Here is a 27,232-nt window from a genome sequence, read left to right as displayed (position 1 = left end):
AAAAAGAGCAGAGCTTGTTCGAGGGCATTTTCACACAAGATCTTTTTTCTCAGGCCCAGGTCTGCTTCCACCACGAGTTCAGTACGTTTGCTCAAGCTGTTTTTCGAGCCCGGGGGGCAGTCCAGAGCACCGATCTTGGGTCTTCCTAAATGGATATAGGGCCAGAAAACAGAAGCAGAGAATGTGGAAGGAGCTTCTGCCGGAGTTCTGCTGAGGGAATTGCAGGAGAGGAGCAGAAGACCTTAACTGCAAGTGTTAATTAGAGCTGTAGAGAGGAGGGTTCCACAGGCAAATCAGCGGCATTTTCTACTAATGCCATTTGGGGCCGGCATGTCACAACATGCTGCTTATCAACATACTTACACACACACACACACACACACCACACACACACACACACACACACACACATACATATATATATATATATATATATATATATATATATATATATATATATATATATATGCACAGTAGTTGAAGGTACGACTGAATGATATGAACCAAACAGTGATATTGTGTTTACACCCCTAAACACACTGCCTTGCGGTATATTCATTGTTAAATCAATAAGAGACCGTGGTTAAAGACACGTCTGCATTATTCTGACCACGATAATTGACTTTAGTTGGGTAACATGAACACAGTGATTCATCAAAACACACCCAGACACACTCATCTGGAACTGTGATTGATCAGGATGGCTCTGGGCACACAGTTCAGAGCATTGTGATTGATTAGAGGGCTCATTTGCATATTGCATGCTTTTGCAATGCTTTTAAGTCATTGCCATGTCAGTTCCTGCAAAATGCAAAAATACAAACAACAAAAACAAAAAAGAATAAAATGATAGATTCTTTTTGTCAATACATGACAGGGAAAAATGAACAAATTGAGCACTTAAAATAACAATAACAATAATAATAATAATAATAATAATAATAATAATAATAATAATAATAATAATGATACTACTACTAATAATAATAATAGCAGAAAAAGATCAACAAATCAATAAACCCTAAAATAGAAGAGAAATGTAAGATCCTTTATGGGAAATATGGGAATGGAGTTTGTGATAACTACCACAGTCATGATGAACAAAACAAGTTGTACTGTGTTTTTTGGATTCTCTCAATTATGATACCAACCATGTTACAATCTACATCATGCAAAAGGTGGAATTTTCATTATCTCTAACATGATGCAATGCAATCCACTGTCCCCCATATACACAGTCTATTTTCTCATTTCCTATGAAAAAAAAACCCCAGAAAGCCCTGGTCAGATCTGGTGGTTTGGATAGTTTGCTGGACTAACAGAGCTTTCTGAAGAGCAGAACTCATAGCTCTCACAATCATGCTAAAACGATTTGCCAAGGTCACGGACATCGTACGACCCGGCATTTGCTCTGGTGATATTGCAAAACAGCGTTACAGAAAGTGTAATTCCCTTTTACATAAGCAGTTATAAAACATGCCATAACTGCTCAGTGACACTGTTATATCAGTCTCTTGACATTAGGATATTACAAAGTCACACTTCTAATTCAACTCACCAGCTAATATTCACAATATTCCTACACTGTTAAAAGGATCTCTCTTAGATGTAGAAGATGTACTAATCTCCAAAAGGCATCAGGTTTTTAAGCAATATTAATTAATTTAAAAAAAAGGAAAGGAATGGAATGGAGCACCATGCAAAAGTTTGGACACTCCAAGAGATTTGAGCTCTCAGACAACTTTTACCGTCTTAATTAGTTTGTCATGTCTATGGCTAGTTTACAATCATTGTTAGGAAAGACAAGGTGATGCAAATTCTGATATTCTGCATCTTTAAACCTAATCCCAACAATACTCAGCTATGGGTTCCTCTAAGCAGCTGCCATAGTACTCGGAGATGGTCGGAGATGGTCACAAGAACACAGCAATGTGCCTTGAGTTAACAGGAACGGTAGAGGTCAAGTAAAAAACATTTAGAAAGAGTCAATCAAAACCCTTATTGGATGGCAAAACTTTCAGAAAGATGTAACAGACTGGAGTGGTGGTGCACTGTTCTACTGTGCAGCGACATCTGCACAAATATGACATTAATGGCTAATCTGTATTTAGAAGAAAATCTTCTGTTCTCCCCAAAAATCCAGGCTCTGTTCTCAAAGAAATAGCTAAACACGTCTGATGTCTTTTGGAAGTTAAATTGAAACTCTTTGTCTCAATGAGCAAAGGTTTGTTTGGAGAAAAAAGGGGGCAGAATTGATTAAAAAGAACACCTCTCCAACTGTAAAGGACATACATGGACCAATCTAGCTTTGGGCTTGTGTTGCAGCTAGTGGCAAGGGGAACAGGATCAAGATCCTAAACATTAAGATTCACAATGGACCATCTCAAGTGCAAGCTGAAGTTTAATCATGGCCCTTTCACAGTCCTTCTGTGGATAGACTTAAAAAAAGACCTGAACAGAGCAGTGTATAACGACAGCTAAAGAATCTCACAGAACTACAAGCTTTTTGCTTTTTGCAAGGAAGAATTGGTGAAATCCCCCCAAACAAAAATAAAAACAAGCATTTACAAACTGTGGTACCTGCCAAAGGAGTGTTACACAGTACTGACCATGCTAACTGACCGTGCCCAAACTTTAGCTTTGTTCTTGTTATTCTAAATCTATAAAAGATGGGAAATAGTCAGACATGTGGGAAATAGATTGCCAAATAATGTCATCTTTAACTTTACAATATCTATTTTGTATGTAAATTAGGTAATTTTTTATGCTCAACTATTCACAGTACCACATATTTTGCCCACGTTCACGTGGAACCCTTCTTTATACACTACGTTAGCAGTGTGCATGAATTATGTATATTTTTCTCACTGTGTCCTACTAGTCCTCTTGGCCATGGAGCTGAAGAGGCAGGAGAGCAGGAAATCATTGTCTCTGGGAGCGAGCTGCTCTGTTTTTGCCCTCAATCTTGTGAGTGTGATTGTCTTCGTGTGAAATGTGTCTCAACATGTAGAAAGAGAAAAGGGAGGGAGAGAAGAGAGAGAGAGAAACGAGCGGCTGAGTGATAGAGCGAGCCGCAGGGAAGCAGGGAGATGGTAAATTCCTCGGGGGAAATGGGTCAGCCTCTCCAGACTCGCACCTTATTATTGAGGGCCGGCTAAGACACATACTCAGCAGAGTTAGAGGACGCCGAGGAAGGGCACCAGGGGATCAGGTAGACGGTTGTCAGCTTCTACACTGAGCCCTAAAGAGCCTGGAGCGCTGGGTAAGGGTATCAACACATTAATCTTTCACACTGGGTATTTACACGTAATTAAATGGAAGAGAGTTTGAAAGTGGGAATGTGAGCTAGACTGGACAACTCAACAATCATTCCACAGCCAGTGTCAGAACCCAGTACCATGGTCGTTTAATTAAGGCTTCTGGGTGAACAAAAGCCGGGACATTACTAAGAAGCTAAAAAGAGCTGGTAAAAGTAACCTAGTACTGTCCCAGAAAAATATGTGCACAAAAGGATTCAAATAGTGGGCAGGGAAAGCAGGGAAAGCATAATGCAAGACATTGAGATGGTGTGTGTTTGGAGGGGATAACGAGTAGGCATGTCCTGACACAACCTGGACAATTGGTATTGAGCCGATCAAGTCATTTAATGGATTAATATCAGCTAGGAAAGAGATGATGAAAAATGCTCTGTCATGATATTAGAACTACTAAAATCATATTATATTATATTGTAATATTATAGATATATAATATTAATACTAATATTAGTAGTAGAATATTTTTCATGGTTTTCAGTGTGTGGCAGTGTTTATGACATGAAAAAATTAGACTATTATTTAAATCCTACTAGAAGCATAATACATGACATACATGTTTTACATAAAAAAGACTATAATTATGTAAATTATTTAAATAGCTGTTGAAATATAATGATAATACCATTTTTTGCTGGGATTCCTATAACAGTATATTACCCTGTATATAGCACTATTATACTGTAAAAAGTGTAACAGGGCAAATTAATTGATTTAAAATGATACAATATAGAAATACTATTCTGCTTTGCATTATTTTAAGCTCTACATAAATTTAAAACTTGCTATAAAGCAAACTGCTTGTTACCACATGATTAGAGTGCTTAACACAAAGAACTCTTTCTGTAATAGTAGCTCTTATAGCCTAATTTCGGTTAGCCTGTTAGTAAGGTTTTGACTGTCACATTAGCACTGAGCTAACAGCGGTGAAGCGGTGATGACAAAAAATTACAGAGCAAAATCAGAACCAGTCAACAGAACCAAAGTGTTGTTGTCATTCACAACAAACCATTCTGCATTAGCTCAGAAAGCCCCCGCTAATACCAACAAGACCCACAGAGCCACAGCAATAAGGTTCTGCAGTTCACCAATAACTACATCTAATTCATTAACCTTCCTTACGAGGGAAGGATTAGCTAGTGATAAATGGAAGAAACACATTGCCTAGGGTTGTACTGACGCAAAAGTGGTAGGAAGTGATAAGAGTTATTGATAATTGATTGATGATTGATTATTAATGGAAATAATACGATTAAAACTGGGCTTTGTATCTATAAGACACTGTAAAACGCTGATTTGAAGTGCTTTTGAGATTTGATTGATGTAAAACCCCAAAACTGTTATATTGCTTTGCATTGTCAGATGCAAGTCTTATATATACACAGTATATTACAATTCAATACCAATCCAGGTAAGCAGATTATTAATTATAATTTTTAAATGGAACTGGCAAACAATCTAATTACACTGTAATGTTGACCAAGTCTTATTTATGAAAGTCAATAAAATGTCTAAATGCCTACAGTGATGATCAATTTAATGTGGATAATGGAGCATCTGCAATGCTAGTGTGTCTACTGTGGTTAAGCTAACAGCATGCCATCAAATCACAGCCTAACAAGCCTCATTAGATTTTTCAAGGTCAGGTGGTAATTAATAACTGTAGCATGCATTGTAGCATTTTACCATTGCCTATTGTCTAAAATTGGTTAAAAACAGCCAATAAAAAACATATAATGATGTGCTTTTATCATCACATCAGGACTGTGGCAAGAAGCCTTTATAGGGACATCTCTAGTGATTATAGAATGAAAGGCATTAGGGGACATGACGATGGGATACTTTGCCGAGGGTGAAGTGATCATAGCAGTATAAGGAGTGACACAGGGCGTGAGAGATGGAGATAGTGTAACAGAGAAGCATTGCTGCAGGGTGCAGAGAGACAGAGACAGTTGACTTCTGGCTGTGCGTGTGTGTGTGTGTGTGTGTGTAGGGGGATGGGACAGATGAGTGTGTAAGGGCACTGATGAAGGGAATGACTGAAGAACTGAAACGAAGGAGTGTGACTCACCTCTGGCACACGACCGTTCAGGTCACTGAGCTGCAGCTAAGCTATCCTGAGGCTATTTAAACATTCCATTTGAGCGGAAGTCAGATGATGAAAATAAGGAATACCACTACAGGCAGTCATTACAGGATAAAAGATTCAGTCTATTCTGGTAAGCAAAGACTTGGACCTGATGCTAATCCAGTGACGCTCATCATTTGGTCATAACACCAGTCCCTTCAGTTTCACTCTGTGGTATCTGAAATGGATCACTGTAATTCTTGTAATTCACGGTAATTCTAATGTCCCATTAATCAACCTCTGTACTTTTAAACAGCAGATTAAAGGGTTTGATTCCAAAACATGTATGTAAAGCAATGTTAATGCCACATAAAATGTAGCACTTTACAACAACTGGTCATTATCTGTCATTATTACTGAAGGCAAAATGTATTTTTACTGTGTTAAATAGGGTTTTTGTTATTAGCATGTTCATAACTAGCAGTGATGTAAAGTGAAGTAAATAAATAATTGGCTTTTATAATTAATAATAAACTAAAAATATCTCTGTGTAGATATTCAAACATGCAATCTGGATCTGGTGGCTGTAAGTTAAGGCAGAAGGGAGGAAATCCTCAGTAAGCTTAGATGATCTCAGTGCCAGCCGACACAGACATTGCTGCTCATCCTTGTACTGATCATCACTGTTTCGTTCGCCAGTTTCTCAAGATCAGCGACCAACAAGTGTGTTTGAAAGGAAGGCACATGAATGAAAATCTACACCAATCAGCCATTACATTACCACCACTGACAGGTGAAGTGAAAAACATTGAATATCTTCATCCACAGTGGCATCTGTCAAGGGGTGGATATATTAGGCAGCAAGTGAACAGTCAGTTCTTGAAGGTGATGTGGTAAAAGCAGGAAAAATGGGGAGGAGTCAGACTCTACGCGACTTGCCAGATCCTGAAAAGTACCAAACTGTGATGGCTAGATGACTGGGTCAGTTGTGGGGTGTTCCTGGCATGCAGTGGTCAGTACCTAACAAAAGTGATTCAAGAAAGGAAACACCTGTGAACTGGCGACAGGGTCATGGGCACCTAAGGCTCACTGTTGCGATCACATTAATTATACACAATTATTATTGGAGCAGACTGACCAACCAAAAACCAACAAATATAAGTATGCCAAACATTGCGGGGGGGTTGCATTGTGCATGCTCTCTCCTCATTCATTCTGCTCCATTGGCTTTGTCAGTTCCTCTCCAGGCAACTGGAAACATTCGAATATTGATATTTGCAGAATGTTTAGTTGGTGTGCTCTGGCCTTAAGAGCCTCTATCTGCTGAAATGTAAGGTCAGCAAATTGCTGGTAAGGTGCTACAGATGTTTGCGATCAATGACTGAGCAATGTGGCATTTAGTGCATCCAAAATGCTTATGCTTAAAATAATCCTTGTATTTATTTTTTGGGTTCTTACGTAAAGACCATTTGCATTTTCACATTATTAAACTATGCGTGTATATGTGCTACACTTTATCTGGTGTGCATGTGCTAAACTGTTATATCAGACCATTTTTGGGGCAAAAACAAGATCAGAGGGTTGAAAATATTTGCCAAGCAGTGTATTTTAAGACCTGCTCAGATTGAAGCAGCTAACTGTCTCCTTCTCCTCCCCGTTAGGAAGCTAATTTAAAGGAGGGCTGCTCCGCTCTGACACACACAGAGGGTTTAACACACACTGCCATGCTGTAATAGAACGCTCTATTCAGACTAGATCATACTCAGCCCTTTCAGATGATAATTTCACCCGCCGCCTTTGTTGCAATTGCTAGTGTTTCCCTTTTTGTTCCCTTATATTGAGACGTGAATAATTCTGAAGGAGGTTTCCGTGCAGATCTGCTGCCTCAACTGCCTTATTCAAGGGTGAGACTATGGAATGGGCCAGCTCAAGCTCTCATCTCTCTTGATGCTCATATGGGCTGCAATAGGAGCCACGTGTCTCATCAGTGCATGGCTAATTACCTTACGTATCTCTGCACCCTGGGGAAGTATGTTGGGCATGGTGAATGAATGAGTGAATGGAAATTAGTGAGTATCTGAAAGAATGTGGAGGACCGTGATTCCAAGCTTCCACCTGGAGATTGAAAAGCTCCTGGAGACTAAAGATTATCCCCAAGAGAGTGCCATGATTTCTCCAACAGTTTTTGGTGCTTTGCATTAATGACACTATGTGCCATTTTCTTTATATTGTGTAATCTCACTATTCCTTAGTCAAGCATCCTTGCTTCCCTGCCGCCACAGGGTAGCTTGAAATTACGTATGTTCAAAGTACAAACTCAAGCTTTCCATTTATGTGATATTGTCAACATATGACAAATACAATACTATAAAATGTTGTTGGTAAATCCCTCAGCAATGTTAAGGCAGCTGGCCTTACACAGATGAACTTTCAGCAAAGCCTAACAGTTAGATTTTCTCATCATTTGCAACAGTAGCTATGAAAGAATATCAACTCAGTTCCTACACATATATAATCAGCTTGATTAGGCATGCTAGGTTTGACTTGGAACTAAACATCGCAAGGTTGGTGACCACTAGGGGCATCGATTTTGGAATTTCAGAATCGACTATAACTGATAATAAGTATGTTCAATAGTATGCACTCATTATTAAGTCTGAGGCTATTTTCAAATATAAAGTGTGCTTTATCATTATAATGCATAATTATAATTGTCTTATGGACTTTAATCCACTAATGTATGAATTCAGTGACAAAAGCATTAGTGAGGTCAGGATGTTGGATGATCACCACCCAACCTCATTTCGACTCATCCCAAAAGTTTTGGATGGAGCACCATCCATCATTCCAGAGAACACAGTTCCACTGCTCCACAGCTCAATGCTGAGGAGCTTTATACCCCTCTAGCCTACGCCTGACATTAGGTATGGTGCCAAAAAGGTTTATGTTCATCTGATTCAACGAATTTGATTTTATCGGCAGTGCTTCTCTACAGGGAATGCATTCATTAGAAGGGATGTCCACAAACTTTTGGACATATAGTACACATATCCTCTGGCCCACAATTTCCATATGAGTGTATCCTTATTAAAAACACAGCAGTTCCTCAAGTCATATTTCTGTAATAAATTAAATTCTAAAAACAATTCTGAATCACACTAAATCAATTAGATCCAATCGCAGTGAATTTCATCATGCAGTGAATAATTTCCTAAAGGAGATCATAATCAAATCAAATCATTTTGAGGTCAAAGATTTACACCACTGCTGATCACCGGAGTAAGAGAAGGATGTGTGTGTTTGCCAGTGTGTGCGTGTGTGTGTGTGTGTGTGTGTGTGTAAGTCTCTATAAGGCTTGAAAGTGTGGAGTGAGCGGACTATAGTAGCAAATCTAATTATGAAGACAATCACAGCCTATAAACCCTAAAGCCTGGTGTTAACATCAAAGCCCTTCCATCACAACCTGCTTATTTCTTCTTGTTTTGTGCTGCAGGTCAAGATGCTGTGGTAAGACTCGTGTGCTGAAAGCACCTGATATTGTTAGTCTCACTTTAGATCATCTCTCGGCTCTGAGGCCTCACGCTTTTCTTGATGCTCGGCCAGGACGCTCCATACAGACTGACCCTCAGGATTATGGTCTTAAAGGATCTGATGCACAATGATGTCTCAGGATTTAGACTGTTATGACATGGACTGAAGAATCTCCAAAAAAACCCAATTCACAAGAGGTACACTCCTTAAAATAAAGGTGAAGTGCACTTCTATGGCATCGCTTGCCAAGATAAACACAACTCACTGCTAAACTAAAATCTGCTCAAAATAGTTCCTATCATTAGTAAATCTGCCTAAATCAGCCTGTTGATAAAACAGTTGGCAATGCAGTTGTTCAGTGTTTTAGATATACTAACAATACCCATAATACACACAAAAAAGTGATGTGATGTAATTTATCCTGTAATGATATTATCATACTGTCACCCCCATATTGTCTTCTCCCATACACACTTCTCAGACTGCTAGACTGATGTTTTGCTCTCTTAGCCTCCTTCCACTTGGAGACAGCGAGCCAGGGGAAGCAGTCTGAGCCCAGAAATTAATCAACCTAACCCGTGCTCTAAAAGAAATGAATTAAAAAGCCTGGGTCTGAAATATTAATCGCTGTTTACTGTGCTAATTTTCCCTCTGCAGGCAGCCTGGCCCGAGGGGGCTGGCTCAAAATGAATCGTGTCGTTAGTGCCGTTGCCATGGGAGCGGGTTGCTATGGGACAGGCGTTGAGGTAACGGATGGCAGTTTGACCCAGCGGTGTCTGCTGAGAGGAGGAACAGCTGGTTAGCCCACTTGGCCGCGCCGGTCCTTCAAAAACAGGGCAGACAAGAGCAGGCACGTGTTCCATCAGTCAGCTGGCTGGCAGAAGCGCACCAGTTTTTTTTTTTTTTTTTTTTAAGGGATTATACTACGGAAAACCAGCATTTTAGAAAGTGGACAAGTTTTACATGTAGTGTAAACATTGCCAGAGTTTTAATGCATTCATACAGCATACAAAGCCTGCTTTGAACTCTTCAAAGTTTTGATGTGACAACCATGAACACGTCTGCATTTGTCCGCCCAATCAGGTTCTGTTCGTGACTGGCAAGAAGCAAAATCGTCACAAAAAAAAACTTTGTAAAGTTTGTATGTGATTGGAAAAGACTTCATAACTTTCAATAGACGTCAGTGTAAAAAGCTTGTCATTTTGGAACATTTCTATTAGTCCATTCATCATAAAATGCCAAGATTCAAATTAGATCAAAACATCAAAAATGCAAATAATGTTTTTATGTGACAAAAACAAAGTGCATTATTTAAAATCCTACAAGAGAAAGTGAATCAAGTTTAAACAGCATTTATTTTAATATATTCATAAAGTTTATTTTAAGTCCAAATATAACTGTTTACTTTTTACATTTCAGGTTGGACTGCATCATAAATCAAGAACATATTTACATATATCAGATTTCATAAATAGACCATAGGTTTATTATCAGAAATCATTACAAATTATATGGTAACTTAAGTTCGAGATTAGCATTAGAGTCCCACAGGGTTCTGGTTTAGAGTTTGTGAAACTGATGCTAATTGTAGCAGTAATGTAGTTCTGAAAGTGGATAACTGAAGTGTGCGCCTACGCAGAGGGTTCAATGGGTACAAATGTTGTTTTTGTTAAAGGGATGTTTACAAATATATAATATTAATTTTATATATATTTTTTTTATATTTTTTATATTATATTTATAATTTTATTTATATATTAATATAAATATAATAAATGAAATTTCATAAAATAACTTTCTAAAACAATTCAAATGTGAGAAAAATGCAGAATCCGGGCCCTTTAAAACTCTGAAATTAAGAATTGACGCACTGCAGCAGTACAACGCTCCTGCATACTAAGGATATAGACTAACTTTACTGGGAATCGCACAACTTATCTGATTTCTTATTCAGCAGGTGTCCTACAAGACGTGGGCGAACGAGTACCTCATTTGCCACCTTTATTACAAAATATTGATATGTACATCCACCTGTTAAATGGAATTGGATTTGCTGAATCCACCTAAATGAACATCTCAGGTACTCATCGAGCTTCACATTAGAGAAGTAAGAACAACATAAAAAAGTTTTCATTCTTGATCAGCAACAATTACATAGTGTGTCCTAATTCCTTCTTGCTAAGAAGCACAAAACTGCATAACAAAACTGAGCAAATATGCAGCTCAGGTTTCCAACTGATCCTTTTGAGGCTTCAAGGACACTTGGAGATTTTCAGAGTTTCATGCACGCTCACACACTCTGAGGGGTCACACAGGGAGAACAGCAGCTATCTGCTTCTCTCCATCTCACCCAATATTACTGAATATCCATCTCTGTGTCTCTCTCTTCTGAATTTCTAATTTCTTTTGCTCTCTCTCTCTTTCTTTGCTGCGTTCCGCAGGACTTTAATCTGTGTTTTAATCTGTGCAGACACACACACACACACACAAAATATTTTTGTAAACTGTTGAAAATAAAGACATCAAAAGGGTTTTTGCAATGTCATAGAAGGATTTAGATTCCCTAAAAACTTTTCAAGAACCTCCACATAACGTAAAACATTTTGAAGATCCTCCACATAATGTAAACCTTTACAGAACCGCCACATAACGTAAACTTTTACAGAACCTCCACATAACGTAAAACATTTTGAAGAACCTCCACATAATGTAAACCGTTACAGAGCCTCCACATAATGTAAAAAGTTTTGAAGAACCTCCAAATTAAGGAAACCTTTACAGAGCCTCCACATAATGTAAACCTTTACAGAACTTCTGTATAAAGTAAACCTTTTAAAGAACCTATACATAATGTAAACCTTTACAGAACCTCCACATAATGTAAAACATTTTCAAAACCTCCACATAATAAAAATGGTCCTTAAAGGCACCAAAATGTTTTACACATACGTATGTGACTTTAAACCTAGCCTCAATAATCCAGGTTTTGTCCTGTCAATTGAAAAATAAAATACTGACCGACATTTGGGCCACTTGGGAGCCCAGGCTCCCTTGTTTTAACTGGATTACAGCAATGCAGACAGAACTGGTGAATCTGTCTGCAACTCTGTCTTGTTGGCACTCATTGTTGTAGATGTGCTTCGCATATGTACAGTGCTCATAGCTGTTGTGAATGACCTCATTGCAATACTACTTGCTTTGGTTGAGATACTAAGAACCTCACACTCAAGTACTGTTACTCGACTCCCCCTCATCAAGCTTCCTCTCTTCTGGAGCACCTTTTGACATTCTCCACAGTTCTCTTACTGTCTAAGAGGTGTCTTGGTCCTCCTTCTTTTTGCCTTTTTCTACCCTCCTGTCTTAATAGCCTGAGTGTTTTTCTTTTAGCCATCAATCTCCTGCCAGCCTCTATCCTATATCTACCTCCAGGGGGGTCCCCATATGACCCTCCCTCTGGTTCCAGGGGAGCTCCTACCCTCTCTCCCCATCTCACCCTCTCTGTTTCCATCCCTCCTTCTCTCTCCACAGATGGTGGGCCATGTGGCAGGCTGGCAGCTCAGCTCATTATTACCTCCACTGTGCTCAGGGAGAGGTGGACATCAGGGAGAGCACCAAACACTGCTGTCCACTACAGGTGAGCCGGGCACATGCTGTCCTACTTCCAAAACCAGGCTAGAGTTAAAACTCTGGATGTGTTAAGCACTCAAACCAAAAACCTCAAACCCTGCTTTGACTGTACAGAAGATCTGCGGTGCTGCCTTTATTGTTGGATACACTGTGATAGTTTCTCAATGAGCATCACTTTGTCTTATAGACAACCGGGGATGCATTACACTCTTCCTGTCCATTAACCCTGCGTCCTCATATGGGGACATTACATCTCTGCTTCTCTTCTCTTTTTAACTTTGACCCTTTGGCCTCATATAAGAACACATTGCAAACGCTTTTTGCAAAAAGGCTTCCTGTACAAAGACTAAGTTTAGTTTTTATACTTGTTAGGTCCTATTAATCCCAAATTAGCTAGGAGAAAGGCAAGACAAGGGGCATGTCACCAGTGTGAGTAATGTTTTGTCCAGCGAGCTTATGTAGGGATATGGGCTCCGTAAAAGAACCTGATGTGTTATGAAGGAAAGATTGTTATAATACAACATCAGAAGTGTAAACTGAATGTGTATACATTACATACCAGGCGTGTCTTGGCTGACTAGAACAGGATAGTGGGAAAACATGTATTTTTAAGTAATGTCATAGAACAGAGGTGGCCAATTCTGGTTCTGGGGTGCTGGATTCTTGCACAGTTCTGTGCCTTTCCTTCTAAAGCACATCTGAAAATTCGCCCCCATGGTCCACACCTGTCATAGAAGAACCCCATTTTCGTTCCATAAAGAACCAGGTTTGCAACAGAATGTGTGAGGAAAGGTCTACAGCACCTTCACTTGATGTAAAGGTTCTTTGTTAATTTAAAGGATGTTCACAAATCTCTTTATGGAACCAAGAGTGGTGGAGTCACTTAAAGAACAGTTTAAAGCACTTTTATTTTTTAAAGAGTAAAGACTGGTGAGACTGACCAAGGTCAAATATCCACCATAAAACTCTATATATTGAGAATTTCCCCACTGCGGGACTAATAAAGGATTATCTTATCTTATATAAGAAACAACAACGGCCTGTTTAAATCATCAAACCATCTAGTGATTTCCTAATTTTTAGACATTCCTGAGACCATTGGTCAAATAAATGTTCCTGACACTTCTTCATATCATGAGCATATGTGCTGTAGGCTGAGGCTGTAGTACAATGACCTCCTCATGCTGCTCAAAGCATTCTCGTAAGCCAGCTGTCACTCACCTTTTCCTGGTACTGTCTGCGTGAGGAGTCCAGAGACTGTATCAGAGCTGTTGCATGACCCACGAACATGGCGTAGCACGTTGCACCCACGATCATGCTGAGGATGGTCAGCCACACGTCCGTCATGCCGACTGGCGGGTACATGCCGTATCCGATGCAAAGCATGTGGCTCATGGCTTTGAAGAGGGCGTACGAGTACTGCTGACCCCATGTATCATTCTGCAGGGGGCACAGAGGGACACACACAAAAACACACACACACACACAGGCCATTACACAGGGTCCCCACACAGTGGATTCAATGGATGGCGCACTGGGAAAGGTCAGCTAGCACTCCAGCAGCACCGTCTCAGAGGGTACATGCCACCTGGGGCACCCTCTGCCGGTGTGCCCATAATGTGGCATTCACAGCCTGATGCACAAAATGTGTTAAGTAGGCAGGGAAATTCAAGGTCTTCATCGGTCGATGAAGAGAGATTGGATAATGCAAAGAGTTAATAATACGAATACAAAGTCTGATACAATTTCTGTTAACTGTCTTGTTATTGGCATGACATTAATTTATCCAGTAAATAAGAATGGAATTGGCCTTTTTGGTCCATATATGTTATATGTACAAAATTATTTAGACACCTGCTCATTCATTGTTTCTTCAGAAATCAAGGGTGTTTAAAAAAGAGCTTATCCTGCTTTTGTTGGCGTGACTGTCTCTACTGTCCAGGGAAGGCTTTACTACTAGATTGTGGAGCACTGCTGCGAGGACTTTTAGTGACAAGAAAATGAGTAAGGTCAGGATGTTGGATGATTACCACCCCACCTCATCCCCAACTCCCCAACTCATCCCCAAAAGTATTGGATGGAACACCATCCATCATTGTAGAGTACACAGTTCCACTGCTCCACAGCTCAATGCTGGGGGGGGGGGGGGGGGGGGGGGGTTGTATACCCGCCTAGCCCATGCCTGGAATTAGGCAAGGTCCTAATAGGTTTATGTTTATCTGCCCCAGAGTGTCCTATTCTATTGGGTTCAATGGGTGCATTACTGCAAAAACTGAATTTGGTTGTTGTAAAAGGTTCATAATGGCTTTCAGAATATTTACAGGTTTATAAATTCAAAATATCTTATTTGTTGTAACCCCTAACCTAGACAACAAGAGCATCAAACTCAAAATATCATCTCATAAAAACACATCTTTACTATACATAAATATACAACATTTATTAGGCCTAATTAAAAACACTCAAACTGATAAAAAGAGAATGCTGGCTACTACAATATATGAAACAAAGTATACTTCAAAAAGAAGTGTCTCAATTAACTTATTTATGCACAATATGGACAAAAGTCAAAGTCATCTTGTTTTGAAAGGAGTAATACCCCATCATTTATTAAGAGTCTTACTTTACCAGTGTTTACCTTACGGTATTGAAATTTTGTTTGACACATTGTTAAATAATAAAGAGGATGAGGAGGCAAAGATGAAAAAGAAGATGAAAAAGAAGAAGAACAAGATGAAGAAAAAAAGATGATGATGAAGAAGAAGAATCTAAGCAAAAACAACTGCATTCCAAAAAGGCATTCGCAAAGTCCTAACATCCTATTCAAATGAAACTGTGAATGGGCCTTGGAGACATAAGGACTCTATGAAAGGGGGGGGGGGGGGGTAAGTAAAAAGTGGGTCAGCTATTTAGAAAGATGTGAAATTTCAGTGCATCTCTAAATTGTGAATTTCCTTTGGACCAGTGTGGAAGTCCATGTGGAATCAATATTGGCTCTCTCCTGAGGAGACATGTTCAAATTGCTTTGAAACTCATTTCTACAGAGGCAAAGCCCTGAAAGAGAGCCTATTAGAGCTTTCAAAAACAGGAGAGAAATGATGACACAGTGCGATAATGGTGGAGCAGTGTTAGGAAAAGCCTGGAAAATCTAGGAGTCTCCTGACACCTCAGATGTGTGTGTATGTGTGTGTCTCTGACCAGTGCAATAGGCTCAGTCTTTATTCAGGTAACGCCTAAGAACACTGTGGTGTAAGAAAGAAAAGGCAGGGCCATCAATAATTTCTTTTAAACCTTTGGCCTGCTTTCTTAAGCGCTAGACCAGTCGGCTTGCTGACAGATCCGGAATACGACCAAACATCCTTTATTATGGATGTTATTCATTACATGCAAGTGTGCTGGACTAAAAATACCAGGCCAAACAAATGGAAATGGCCTCTGTGTGGTCACCTCCTCAATGACAGCGTTCATCATCCCAAATCCGCCACAATGCATTTGCTCTGCCCGTCTTATCGCACAGCTTTGGTGGCCTACTTTCAATTGCACCGGCTTTGTTAGCTCAGACTGATTTGTTTGTGTGGCGTTGTTTCTGCTATCCTGGAAGGTAATGACACATTACTATTATTCCTCCGAGGCACACAAGCTTCTCTAAGCCTTCTCGGTGAACTCTGGTGAGAAATCAAATGTCACAAGAGGCTTTTCGCTCTGGGCCCCCGGCTGGCTACTCCGGTCCCTTTCGTCCAGGTGATTCAGGGTCATACCTCAGGTGTTTGCTGGCTTGGTTATATAACCGTAAAGGGAACTCAATTACCAGGTGGAGGAGGGTTTGTAATGAGTCCAGGCTCTCTCCTCACTCTGTGAGCGTGGAGGCCTCTTCAAACGCTACACCTCTTGACTAACAATAAGACAAAATTAAAGCACAGCAAGAGCGCTCACTGGAAAATTGTCAATACTTGACTGATATTGAATTAAGGCTATAAACATTTTAGTATATTAGTATCTGAGCCAATTCCCCTTTGCTTATTTGACCCTTCTCGCTTCGGGCTCATTAATTTTAGGGCTGTCACAACTGATTATATAATCAATCAAGTTATCAGCCAATTATAGGGGAATTAGAATTTTAGAAAGGCTAAACAATAAGCCGACCAAGCCATGCAACCGTGCTCTACAAAATGACAGCATCATAATGTAGTCATGCTATCAGTGTAGGTGAATGTAGCATTAAGAGTCTTACTGGTATGGGAGGTGCTCTAGGACTGTACAGAATCAAAGACTCAGTAGCAGTGTTGTAGCATAAGGGATAATAAAAGTTATTATACAGGAGTAGTTTGTTTACATTCCATCATTCCAAAAGGTTACAGTTCTCCTGCATTAACCATTACTTTGTAAATTCCTTAGGATAACTGTCTTGCTGCATGGCCCGATTGCGGGTTAGCTTCACAGTTCACATTTGGCTAAAGATTGCTGGTATGATCCAGAATGAACAGGTCTATTTAAAATGGCAAGCTGTCCTGGTCCCCAAGCAGTAAATCAGACCCAGACCATGAAAGTACCATGACCATGCTTCACTGTTGGGATGAGCACTTTTCATTTGATATTCATCTGTCCACAGAACTTTCTACCTACAGATTTCTGGCTTATTCACATGGTCTTGAGCAAACTTCAAATGTGCAGCAGCATCTTTGTTTTTTAAGAGTGTATATGTCTATATGGTAAAGGTAAGTGGAGGTAGGATTAACTAATGAAGTGGACATTGTCAATAGTTCCAGTGGCTCACTACAAGGCATACCATGATATGAACTGGGATAAAAAGTCCTTCCATAATGCTGTGTGGAAAAAAACAGACTTGAATATTAAAGCTGCCATCAAATATGCTAGACTACAATTACTTATACTCCACATACTTTTTTCAGCAATAATATTCAATGCTGGATAATATAATTTTGCTCAATAAGAAAAATTAAAATTGTAATCTTTGTTCATTCGTTTAATTTGGCTCACATTCTCTAAATTAAGGACTTTTCAGGATTTCAGGTCCAATTTATACAGAAATACAAAAAACTGTTGATAAATGTTCCAACAGCACATTATGAGAGTACTGAACTGAATTCTGTAACCACTTACAGCTCCCAAGAGCTGAATTAATCACAAACCTTAGAACATGTCACTTTCAGGAAAGTAGGTTAAGTGCAGGTGAGATGAATATGTAAACACATCACACAGGGCAAAGGGAGAACAAATACACCAAGTGCTGCAACAGGTTTTCTGTCTGTTCTCTCGGCTTGTGGTCATACTGAGGCTCAGTGCAGTAATGACTGAATCAGACGAGATGGAGAAGCTGGCACGGGCTCAAAAGACTCAGACAGACTCTAACAAAACACTCACCACCATCTTGTTTTTGGAGACCCAGCAGTCCGCGGGGAAGTCCTGCAGCATGGGGACGAGGAACTGTAGGCAGCCGTCCCAGTGACAAAGCAGCAGCATCATACCTATCAGATTCACGATCCTCACCATCGCACTGGCCAGGTCATAGGTCATATGGAAAATCTGAGGGAACAAAATGCCATTTAAATTTGAGGGTAACATTTCTTCAGAACATTTAAAAAAATGCAATTATGAATTGCATTTAGTGTGACTAGAGACTTAAACTAACAATGTTAAAAAAGGGTCAGTTTTAGGCTGATTTTAGACTAGTGTTTTACTCATCATTTTATTCACAAAAACTCAGAAAACATTCCCTGAGTGGTAAAACGCAAAGTCTGCAATATATGATGTATAATTGCAAGTAGGGGTGTAAGGGTACACACAAGTCATAGTTTGGACTCACTGTTTGGTCTGAGTAACAAAACAGAAACCCACAAAATAACCCAGGTGTTTTTATATCATTTAAACAGACAGTTGTGCAAGTCACAGTTTGTGCTGTATAGTTAAAAATTAAGCAGTAAAGTTTCATGTGTTTCCACATACACATACCTAAAAACACCCTGAAACACAATCCTCGTCCAATCCACCATGACGAGACTGCAGTTACACTATAGCAAAGCTACTGAACCACTACAGTTCCCACAATACCATGCAACTACAATAGGTTTCCAGGCTTGTGAAATGATCATATAATATATAATAATGAATCATATTTACACTAACAGTATTATTCTGTGTATTCCCTGTGCGACTGCACACACTGAGCATTGATCCTGGTACGATGACGGTTTGGTACGAATACACATACCATTACATCCCTAATTGCAAGGCATTATAATGATGAATTCTTCTATACCCAGCTATAGTCTACTGTAGGTTACTGAATATATAGAAATGTAAAACTTGGTATAAACGTGCTTCTCAAAATGTTTATGGGTAAAAGTTAAAGATTATCATTTATATGATGACAAACTAGTTCTACAGCTTCTGATATGATATTATTTACTGCCATTAGCCTTAAGCCAGGAATGGTCCTTATCAGTAAATATTACATAGACATAGAAATTCATGATTAAAATGATAACTTTATACCCTCAAATAACAATTAGGTTCTGTTGCAATCGTATATATGCCATGAACAGAGGCAACTGAGATTACCACTGCCAGTGGGAGCAACGTTCTGGAGCAACTGACCATGAGCCTAAGGGCACCATGCTCAATGCCAAGGGGTAGAGGCTAGTGGAGTTTGAAGCTTTGAACTGTGGAGAATAAGAACTATGTTCCCTGGAGTGATAAAGCTCAAAACAATAGCTTTGGTGTTTGTGTGCAATCAAATCCTCACTTTAATGTTCTAATATCTGGTGTAAAGCCTTTTCAAAATACTAGAAGCTCTTACTGCAGCAGACTGAGGTCAAACTCATTGTTAATTCTTTTGGTTTCTTTCAGTTTATTTCAGTAGAAACATTTGATGAGCAGGTGTCTACAAACTTTTGCTCTAACTATAACTAACGATGCTGTGTTTAATAAGCCATTATTTAGCTTCCAGGATTTGCTTTATAGTTCATCACAGATTTGATTTGGCATTAAGTATTTACGTGAATTCCTGGTGGAATCAAACATTTACACTACAAAAGTAATGATTGAATTTACTCGATTTGGATATTAATATGCATATTGAAATGAATAAATTGAATCCACCACTTTGTCCAGTGTGAAATTAGACTGATGACACTAATATATGTGTATGTCCTTTGCAGACCTTTCGGGATTGGAGGCTTTTAAACCTGTTCAAGGTCAGATTCCTGCCCATGCTGTGTAAGCTTTGTCCTGCAACGGGTCAGTTTATGTTTCTGTTAATCTGCTTCCCATTCTAGGCCACTGTGTACTCAGTCACAAACAAGCCTATGCATGTCACGACCAACCCGCACTTATATAATCACTGTCCTTTTTCTTTCTTTTTACAGATGTCACTAATGGCTTCTGTTCTCTTTGTGTGTGTTTATGAGTGTGTGTTTGTGCACAAATGTGTAAAATGTCCTTTTAGGATCATGAGGAGAAAATGAAGCTTAAGCTGGGAAACAATGTGGCTTTATCACATAACTAATGAATCTCCAAAATAATGACAACAGAGCTAAATACAAGGGAGTGGAGGGACGGTTGGTCCACTTTTCTGTGCAAAGCACAAAAGACTGAGAGAAAGTCCAGGAGAGAGAGAGAGAGAGAGAGCATGGTCGATGAAGGCCGAGGCCTGCTAATCCTAATGATAACTGCCCCCTTGGGAAGCTCCTGGACGCTCATGCGGGGTGCTAGGTGTTAATGGCCTCCACAATTTAAAGCTACTTAATCCCATTGAGGCCACGGCATGCACTGTTAACTGCATCTCTCCATATTAAAAGCCACTCAGCGGCCTTTAAAAACACACTGCTTAAAAGCTTATAGCCGAGAGGGATACTCTCACTCGCTCTATTGTTATTAGGCAATTGAAGTGCCTCATAAATCAACTGCAGTGACTCAGTTATAGAATATGCTGCCTCGTGCCTTTCCTTTCTCTTGCCCAATGCAAGCACCTGCCAACTGCTGCCGGTGTGATTACACTTCATATACTTTAGCTTTCATTATTTGTTTGTGTGTGTCCTTATACTTCCACACTCTGGCTGCTTTATTAGAAATATCAACTTTATACTTCCACATACTGGCCACTTTATTAGAAATACCAACCTTATACTTCCACACTCTGGCCGCTTTATTAGAAACACCTACCTTATACTTCCACATACTGGCCACTTTATTAGAAATACCAACCTTATACTTCCAGACACTGGCCACTTTATTAGAAATACTGACCTTATACTTACAGCATACCCTAGTTAAACAAACAGGGACAGCAAGGTGCCTCCCAGCAACATCCATGTCACAATTTGCATGAGCCAAGACTAAAAACATGATAATTGTAGATTTTATCAGAACGTCAAGACGAGAAGAAAACTGAGTTAATCCTAACAGCTATCCTGATCAAAATGACCCCAAAGACTGAAGACTCACTACAAACGCACACTCAGAGACTCCAGATTTGACTCAAAGTTGCATCCAGGGACTCCAGACTCGATTCAGACTCAGACTTGATTTGGACTTGAATCCAGAGACTCTCATTCAAAGCACGTCATTTGAAACTGCACCAAAAAGACTCAACTCAACTCGAATCGAGAGACTTCAGATTTCATAGTCCAGGCTCCGCTCCAGAGACTAGAGATTTAACTTGCATCCAGAGACTCCAGACTCGACTTAGACCAGCATCCAAAGATTTTAGACTTGACAGGAGACTCAACTCCTGAGACTAGAGACTAAACCTGAACCCAGAGTCTGAAGACTCGCATCCACAATCCATCGATTCCAGACTCAATTCGCACCCCATAGACTGAAGAGTGTCCAACTTAGACTCTACTACAGAAACCTAAGATTGGACTGAGACTTTCATATACAACCAGTACCAAACTTACTATTATTATTATTATTATTATTACAAAGTTTGTCACTTTAATGTTGAGAACACATTTATTGCACTCATTCATTTTTTTGGTTCTTTATGACACCGATTGCAGTTATAATGACAGGTATTATAGGAACTGCCGTGCAGGCAGCTGGCAGGCCGTTCATTGAGTCAAGATACCAATCTCCAGCTAATAAGGACAAGAGCCAAGTGTGCACAGGATGGAAAGTTCTCTCTTCTCGGATGAGAGGAGATGTCAAGCTACAGAGAAATCACAACCCCCCAAACGCACACTCACACACACTCTCAATGTTTGTTCAAAGCGTTTAGCCACGGGTGCATTTACATCATCTGAGTGGAGTCGTCCGCCCGACTGAGCCTTTCCCACTCGATCTACCTAACATACCCCCCCTCCCCACCAAAATCACCCCCTCCCCCAACACACACACACACACACAACCATCCCCACTTCCACAGCTGGGCTCCAGCATGCGCCGCCGGTTTGTTTAGCAGGAAGCTGCCTCCTCTTTTCAAACTCTGTTGTGAACACATTATCTGCGTGGAAAGCAGTGCCACCCGATGCCAGCTCTTCCGGCTGGAACTAAAACGCCGTTCTGTAGTGCTAACTAGCTTCAGCGGCATTCACTGTATTCATTAATTACGAAGTGTCGCATGAAAAGGCAGATTTATCTGTTTTCCACCTCAAACTGTGTGAGAGAGAGAGAGAGAGAGAGAGAGAGAGAGAGAGAGAGATAATGTGGCAGAAACAATGAATAGTTTGGATCAAGGCACTGAAGACTGACTTCATTTACAATTATAGGTAACATACAAAGGAGAAATGGAGATGGAGAAAGGTCAAGTGGGGGATCACCTGCTCACTATATGTCTAAAAGAACCGCTTCTAATGAGTAAATTCAGCCACTGTGCTCACATAGGTTTTTATACCTGCATACAAATAGTTCCTATAACCTTCATAGAAAATCGCTGATTATTTGAATTGGTTGCAAATGAGCCTTAGGGCATCATGCCCAATGGTAAGCATCAGCTGCCCAGCTTTCGACTGTGTAGCAGTGGAACTGGTTCTCTGGCCACCCAATACCAATAATATGAGTTGGAGTAGCATATGTGATCCAGAAGTAGTCGTTCGGTCAACATCAGTACCTGACATTACTAACTATTTTAGTTGGCAGTAGCATGTGGCTGCTAAAAGTGGTACAAACCCTGCCCAGCTTTGGGCTGTGGAGCAGTGGAACGGTGTTCTCTGGAGACACTGAGCTTCATCCAGTACCTTTGGGAAGAGGGAAGAGTCGGAGTACCTGACCTCACTGGCCAAAAACAATGACTAGATGTTCGGCTGTTCTCAGTCACTCGGGATGGCGTTTGTTTTTGTAAAATAACGGGGAAAATGCATCAGTCTAATCTAAGTTTCTTTTATATATTTAGAACAGTCAGTCACGCAAGTCGTAGTTGGTTCCGCTTAGAGTCGTATAGAGCCCCCCTGAGGTAGCTGATACAGCCTGCAGTGTGTAAACATTACCATTTTGGGTGTGTTTCTGCACTAATATTCAACAATTATCAAAAAAAACACTGTCACGCCATCCTCGACCAATCCACCAGGACTCAAGTCACATTTGCAGCAATTCCCAAAACACCTTGCAAAATCAGCTGTACTTGTTGTGTACCATTTATACTCTCTGTAAGACTGCTTGCACTGACTCATGATGTCAGTACCATTATGGTTTGGTATGAATACATGTATAATTACAACTTTATTTATTTAATATGATTTTTTAAAATATTTTTTCACTTCATTGAAAGTCAAGATTTTTTTTCCTTCACATGTAAATTTGCCGTTTTGGAGATACAAGGTTCTGGCATAACAGCGACAATATTAAAACATCAACCCTTCCACAACTGAAAAAAAAAAATAGGCTGTCTAAAACCTATTCCATTCAATTTGCAACGTTAGCCGTCTCCGGATGTCTCTGTAAACTCCCACACAAAGCTGCGCTCTCTCTGCCCTGGCTAGCATTATGTCATGCAAATCTCCAGATAAAAACTTGCAATATGAAGGAGCAGGAGGCATTACACATCATTGGGTTCAGCAAAGAGAGTGATCCTGACCCCCCCCGCCCCCACCCGTTCCCCCCCGCCTCAAGTTTCTTTTTCTCTCGCTTTCTCACTCTCTCACTCACTCCCCGATCTTCCATTCTAATAAATTAGCAACGCAAAGTGGGGACAGACTTTGGCTCAATTAGAAAGTAAAATACTCTTAGTGAATTGCTGAAATCCTGCTTGATACGGGGGTTATTATAGAGTCATTAATAAGGGTCTGAGGAATTAAGTTTAATGCATTTCTGTCTGTGGGAGCTCTCCAAATGCTGAAAGGCTGTTCCAGGAATGTATAAATCATGAAAACCGTGGAAGCTGCCTCTGTGCTGTCACTCAAAACACACTCTTAACACAATCAAGCACGCCTACACAAAACGAACTCCGACTGCATACATTAAAACCTTCTTATCAGGAATGGGCAAAAGTTTAGGTACACCTTCTTTTGTATTGTTCATGGCAGCTCATCTCAGAAGAAGCTTCATCTACAAAAATACTGTCGTTTCCATAAGATGCAAATCCCTCTGTAAATCCTTTAGTGTTTCTCAAATGTGAAGCTAATTGGTTTCAGGGCTGCCCATGGAGATCAAGTATTAGATCTAGTTTAATATCTAAAATCTAGTATTATTTTGGTAAAGAGATAAATAATGGCTGTACAGAAAGAAAGTCAAGTTGCAATTTAGATATAAAATCATGAATCATTCAATTATTGTGTGTCATTTATTAATGATGGATATGCATAAATAGTGCCTTACATCCTCATTCTTAAAATCTGTACATCTGTCACCATATTGAAAGAAAATGACCTGCAGATAGACTCTGTGACCTGTAGTTGACTGACGCTAGCTAGCAAAAAACAACAACAACAACATTTGTCCCTGTGGAGAAGTACTGGCAATAGAATAGGACTCTCTGGAGCAGGTCAACATGAACCTATTGGCACCATGCCTAATGCCAGGTGTGAGCTTGAAGGGTATAAAGCCCCCTAGCATTGAGCTGTGGAGCAGTGGAACCGTGTTCTCTGGAATGATGGATGGTGCTCCGTCCGATACTTTTGGGATGAGCTAGGGAGTGGGGGTGAGGTGGGGTGGTGATCATACAACATCCTGATTTTATTAATGCAATCTAGTAGAAAGCCTTCCCTGGACAGTAGCATTAAACACTATAAAACATGGTATCAAGTATCTGTCCATGTAACACGTATCTGTCCAGAGGACAGGGCAGTATTACCAACTTCAATAAACAGAGAGCATCAGTGGCTAAAATGTGCAATCTCAGTGGCTCAACAGCTCAACTTTTCCAAGATCTCACAAAAAAGTCCAGGACATTACTAGTAATGTTTTAATTTTCCAGGAGTTTCCATGGTTGGAAAACTAGTGTCTACATTTCCAGGTTTTGCAGATTTGGTGGGAACATGTGGGAACCTTGGTTAAGTACTTGATGGGAAATATTTAGAGGATTTTTTTTCAAAATAAATATCTGTGAACTTCTGGCGATTATGTCAGAATCAGAAATCAGAATCTCTCCCTCTCTCGTATTTAGCTCTCACTCTCATTCTCTCGCTGTCATTTTATTCCATTTTATTTCTATTGGTCACTTCAGCATGAACTTATGACACACTGTTAAAGATAACTGCCAGACTCAGATAATGTCATAAAGCAACTATAAAGAAAAGGCAAAAATGGAGATACAGGGTTTTTATGTGAGAGCATCAATACGGATACTTTCTCAATCACTGCATATGATCATTGCATATTCCATTAAGACAAGTAGCACCCAATCATGTACCTAGTCTTTAATAAGTAGCTGTTTTCTGGCGGTTTAAAACTACATGGACTCCAAGTTTCGGGAGATCTCACTTCATAGCCATTGCAAAGAAGTACAACAACAGGATTTAACCTCGGCATTTAACCCACCAGTGGTAGTTAACACACACATAAACACACAAACTCATTTGTGAATAGGGGCAGTGAGTTTATACACTCAGAACAGTGGACAGCCAACTCAGCACCTAAGGAACTTCCTGCCAGTCCAGGGGATTGAAATGGTGACCTTCTGCTCCCAAGTCAGCTTTGCTACCCTGTAGGCCACGTCCGTCCCTGTGGTTGTTATCCAGACCACAGCGAGAAAAACCAAGGCTGTTAGTTGCAGCAGTATGTTATGCTGCTCATTTAGTCTATGTGCATAAACTGACTCATCCCGCGCTGAATGAGGGTCTAGACTGGGGAAAATAACTATGTTGAAGCATCTGGTGGTGGCTGTCACTGTTGCTAATGATAATGAATGCTTGGTGTGATTGATCCATGTGAATTCCAAGAAAATTACTCACACAGTGGAGCAGACAGACTCGCTTGTGTTTAGAATTCATTCTCGCAGCTTTAAAAAGAGCGCTTTAGTGTCTCAACACTATCAGTGGCAGATGGATAAGCTGGTTGTCATATGCTCCCATCCGGTCCCTCCAGATACGTCTTTTCTATCTACCCTTCTTCACTGCTGTCTCAGAGACAAAGACCACCACACAGAACTCCTCTATCAGACGTTTGCTATTATACCCAAGCCAAATGAGTTGGCAAGGGCCTTTATAACAAGATATCCATCCAGCTCACTTCACAGTGAAAACCTGCATCTGCCAACAAGCATAAAATGTGGCTTTGGTAAGTTTTTTTTAAACCCTTAAACAGAAGGCTTGTTGGCTTGTTCAATGCTATATGGTCTGACTGATCCATGTGAATTCCAAGAAAATTACTCTCACATATTATATATATAAAACATTGAAAAAGACAAGACGTAATATTCATTTTATATATATATATATATATAAATTAAAAATAATAATACACACAGATTATATATGCATATCAGAGTGGGATTCGCTAGGAATCCACTTGTGACGAGTTCTGCAAAGCAGAGAAGAAGCACAGTGCCATTGTCTCAAAGAGACATTGTTTTTCTACAGTAAACTACTCACTAAGATACAGCGCTGAGGAGTCAGATTTTTGACCAAACCTTTTAAAGAGTAAATCTGTCCCATCGTTCAGCCCTGCATTTCGGTTCAGTTTAGCTCTCGTTTTATTGGTTGCCTCGGTAAAAATGACACATGATAAGAGTTTTTCCACTGGACTTGAACATGTTTAAACTTGATGGAGTGGAAACACTGGTAAGTGTGTCTGGTTGAATAATGGGTGTATTTAAGAAAGGGCAGTAGCCTCAGCCATTAATTACAACACGACTAGAGGTTATTTAAGGTTACTATTTATAATTCTGCTTTAGGAAACATAGAAGTGTGAAAGTGATCTATTGGGCAGTTAGCGTTCTCCTCAAAGCACGTGTGAGAGACCTAGTAAGGGGGAGGAAACTGACCATAAATTCAGGAAAAAACTAACTGTGAAAAACACTCTCTGAAAAATAAGTGGTGTGCTATTAGCAAACTTTACTTACTACTAATGATGCTAATGGTGAGAAGCCAGTTTTAGGACCAGCCAGCATGTTCCCTATTAGACTGCATGAAGGAAATGCAAAGACACAGCACTGCAGCTGAGTAAATTCCAGTACTTTATAGCCTTTCTATGGTGTTATATCGGGCATCATCAACTTACTGAGGAAAACATTACCAAATAAAAAAAAACAACTTCTTTTTGTTTGCGTTTAAGTAGCAATTGGTAACTATGCAATGGA

The 27,232-nt window shown here is 39.9% G+C and overlaps 1 protein-coding gene across 1 annotated transcript in view; it reads right to left on the bottom strand.

Moving 5' to 3' along the window:
- Positions 1–27,232, bottom strand: part of hcn4 (hyperpolarization activated cyclic nucleotide-gated potassium channel 4) — a 103,096-nt gene that overhangs the window by 31,659 nt on the left and 44,205 nt on the right. The window contains exons 3-4 of the mRNA XM_072694953.1: positions 17,923–18,084; positions 13,762–13,980 (exon numbers count right to left, since the gene is read on the bottom strand). Of these exons, the coding sequence (XP_072551054.1) occupies positions 13,762–13,980; positions 17,923–18,084 (381 nt within the window). The remainder of the gene's footprint in view (positions 1–13,761; positions 13,981–17,922; positions 18,085–27,232) is intronic.

This window comes from Salminus brasiliensis, chromosome 13, assembly GCF_030463535.1.
Source record: "Salminus brasiliensis chromosome 13, fSalBra1.hap2, whole genome shotgun sequence".
Lineage (NCBI taxonomy): Eukaryota > Metazoa > Chordata > Actinopteri > Characiformes > Bryconidae > Salminus > Salminus brasiliensis.
Note: the sequence above shows the minus strand (reverse complement) of the source record. Positions and strands in the feature narration are given on the sequence as shown.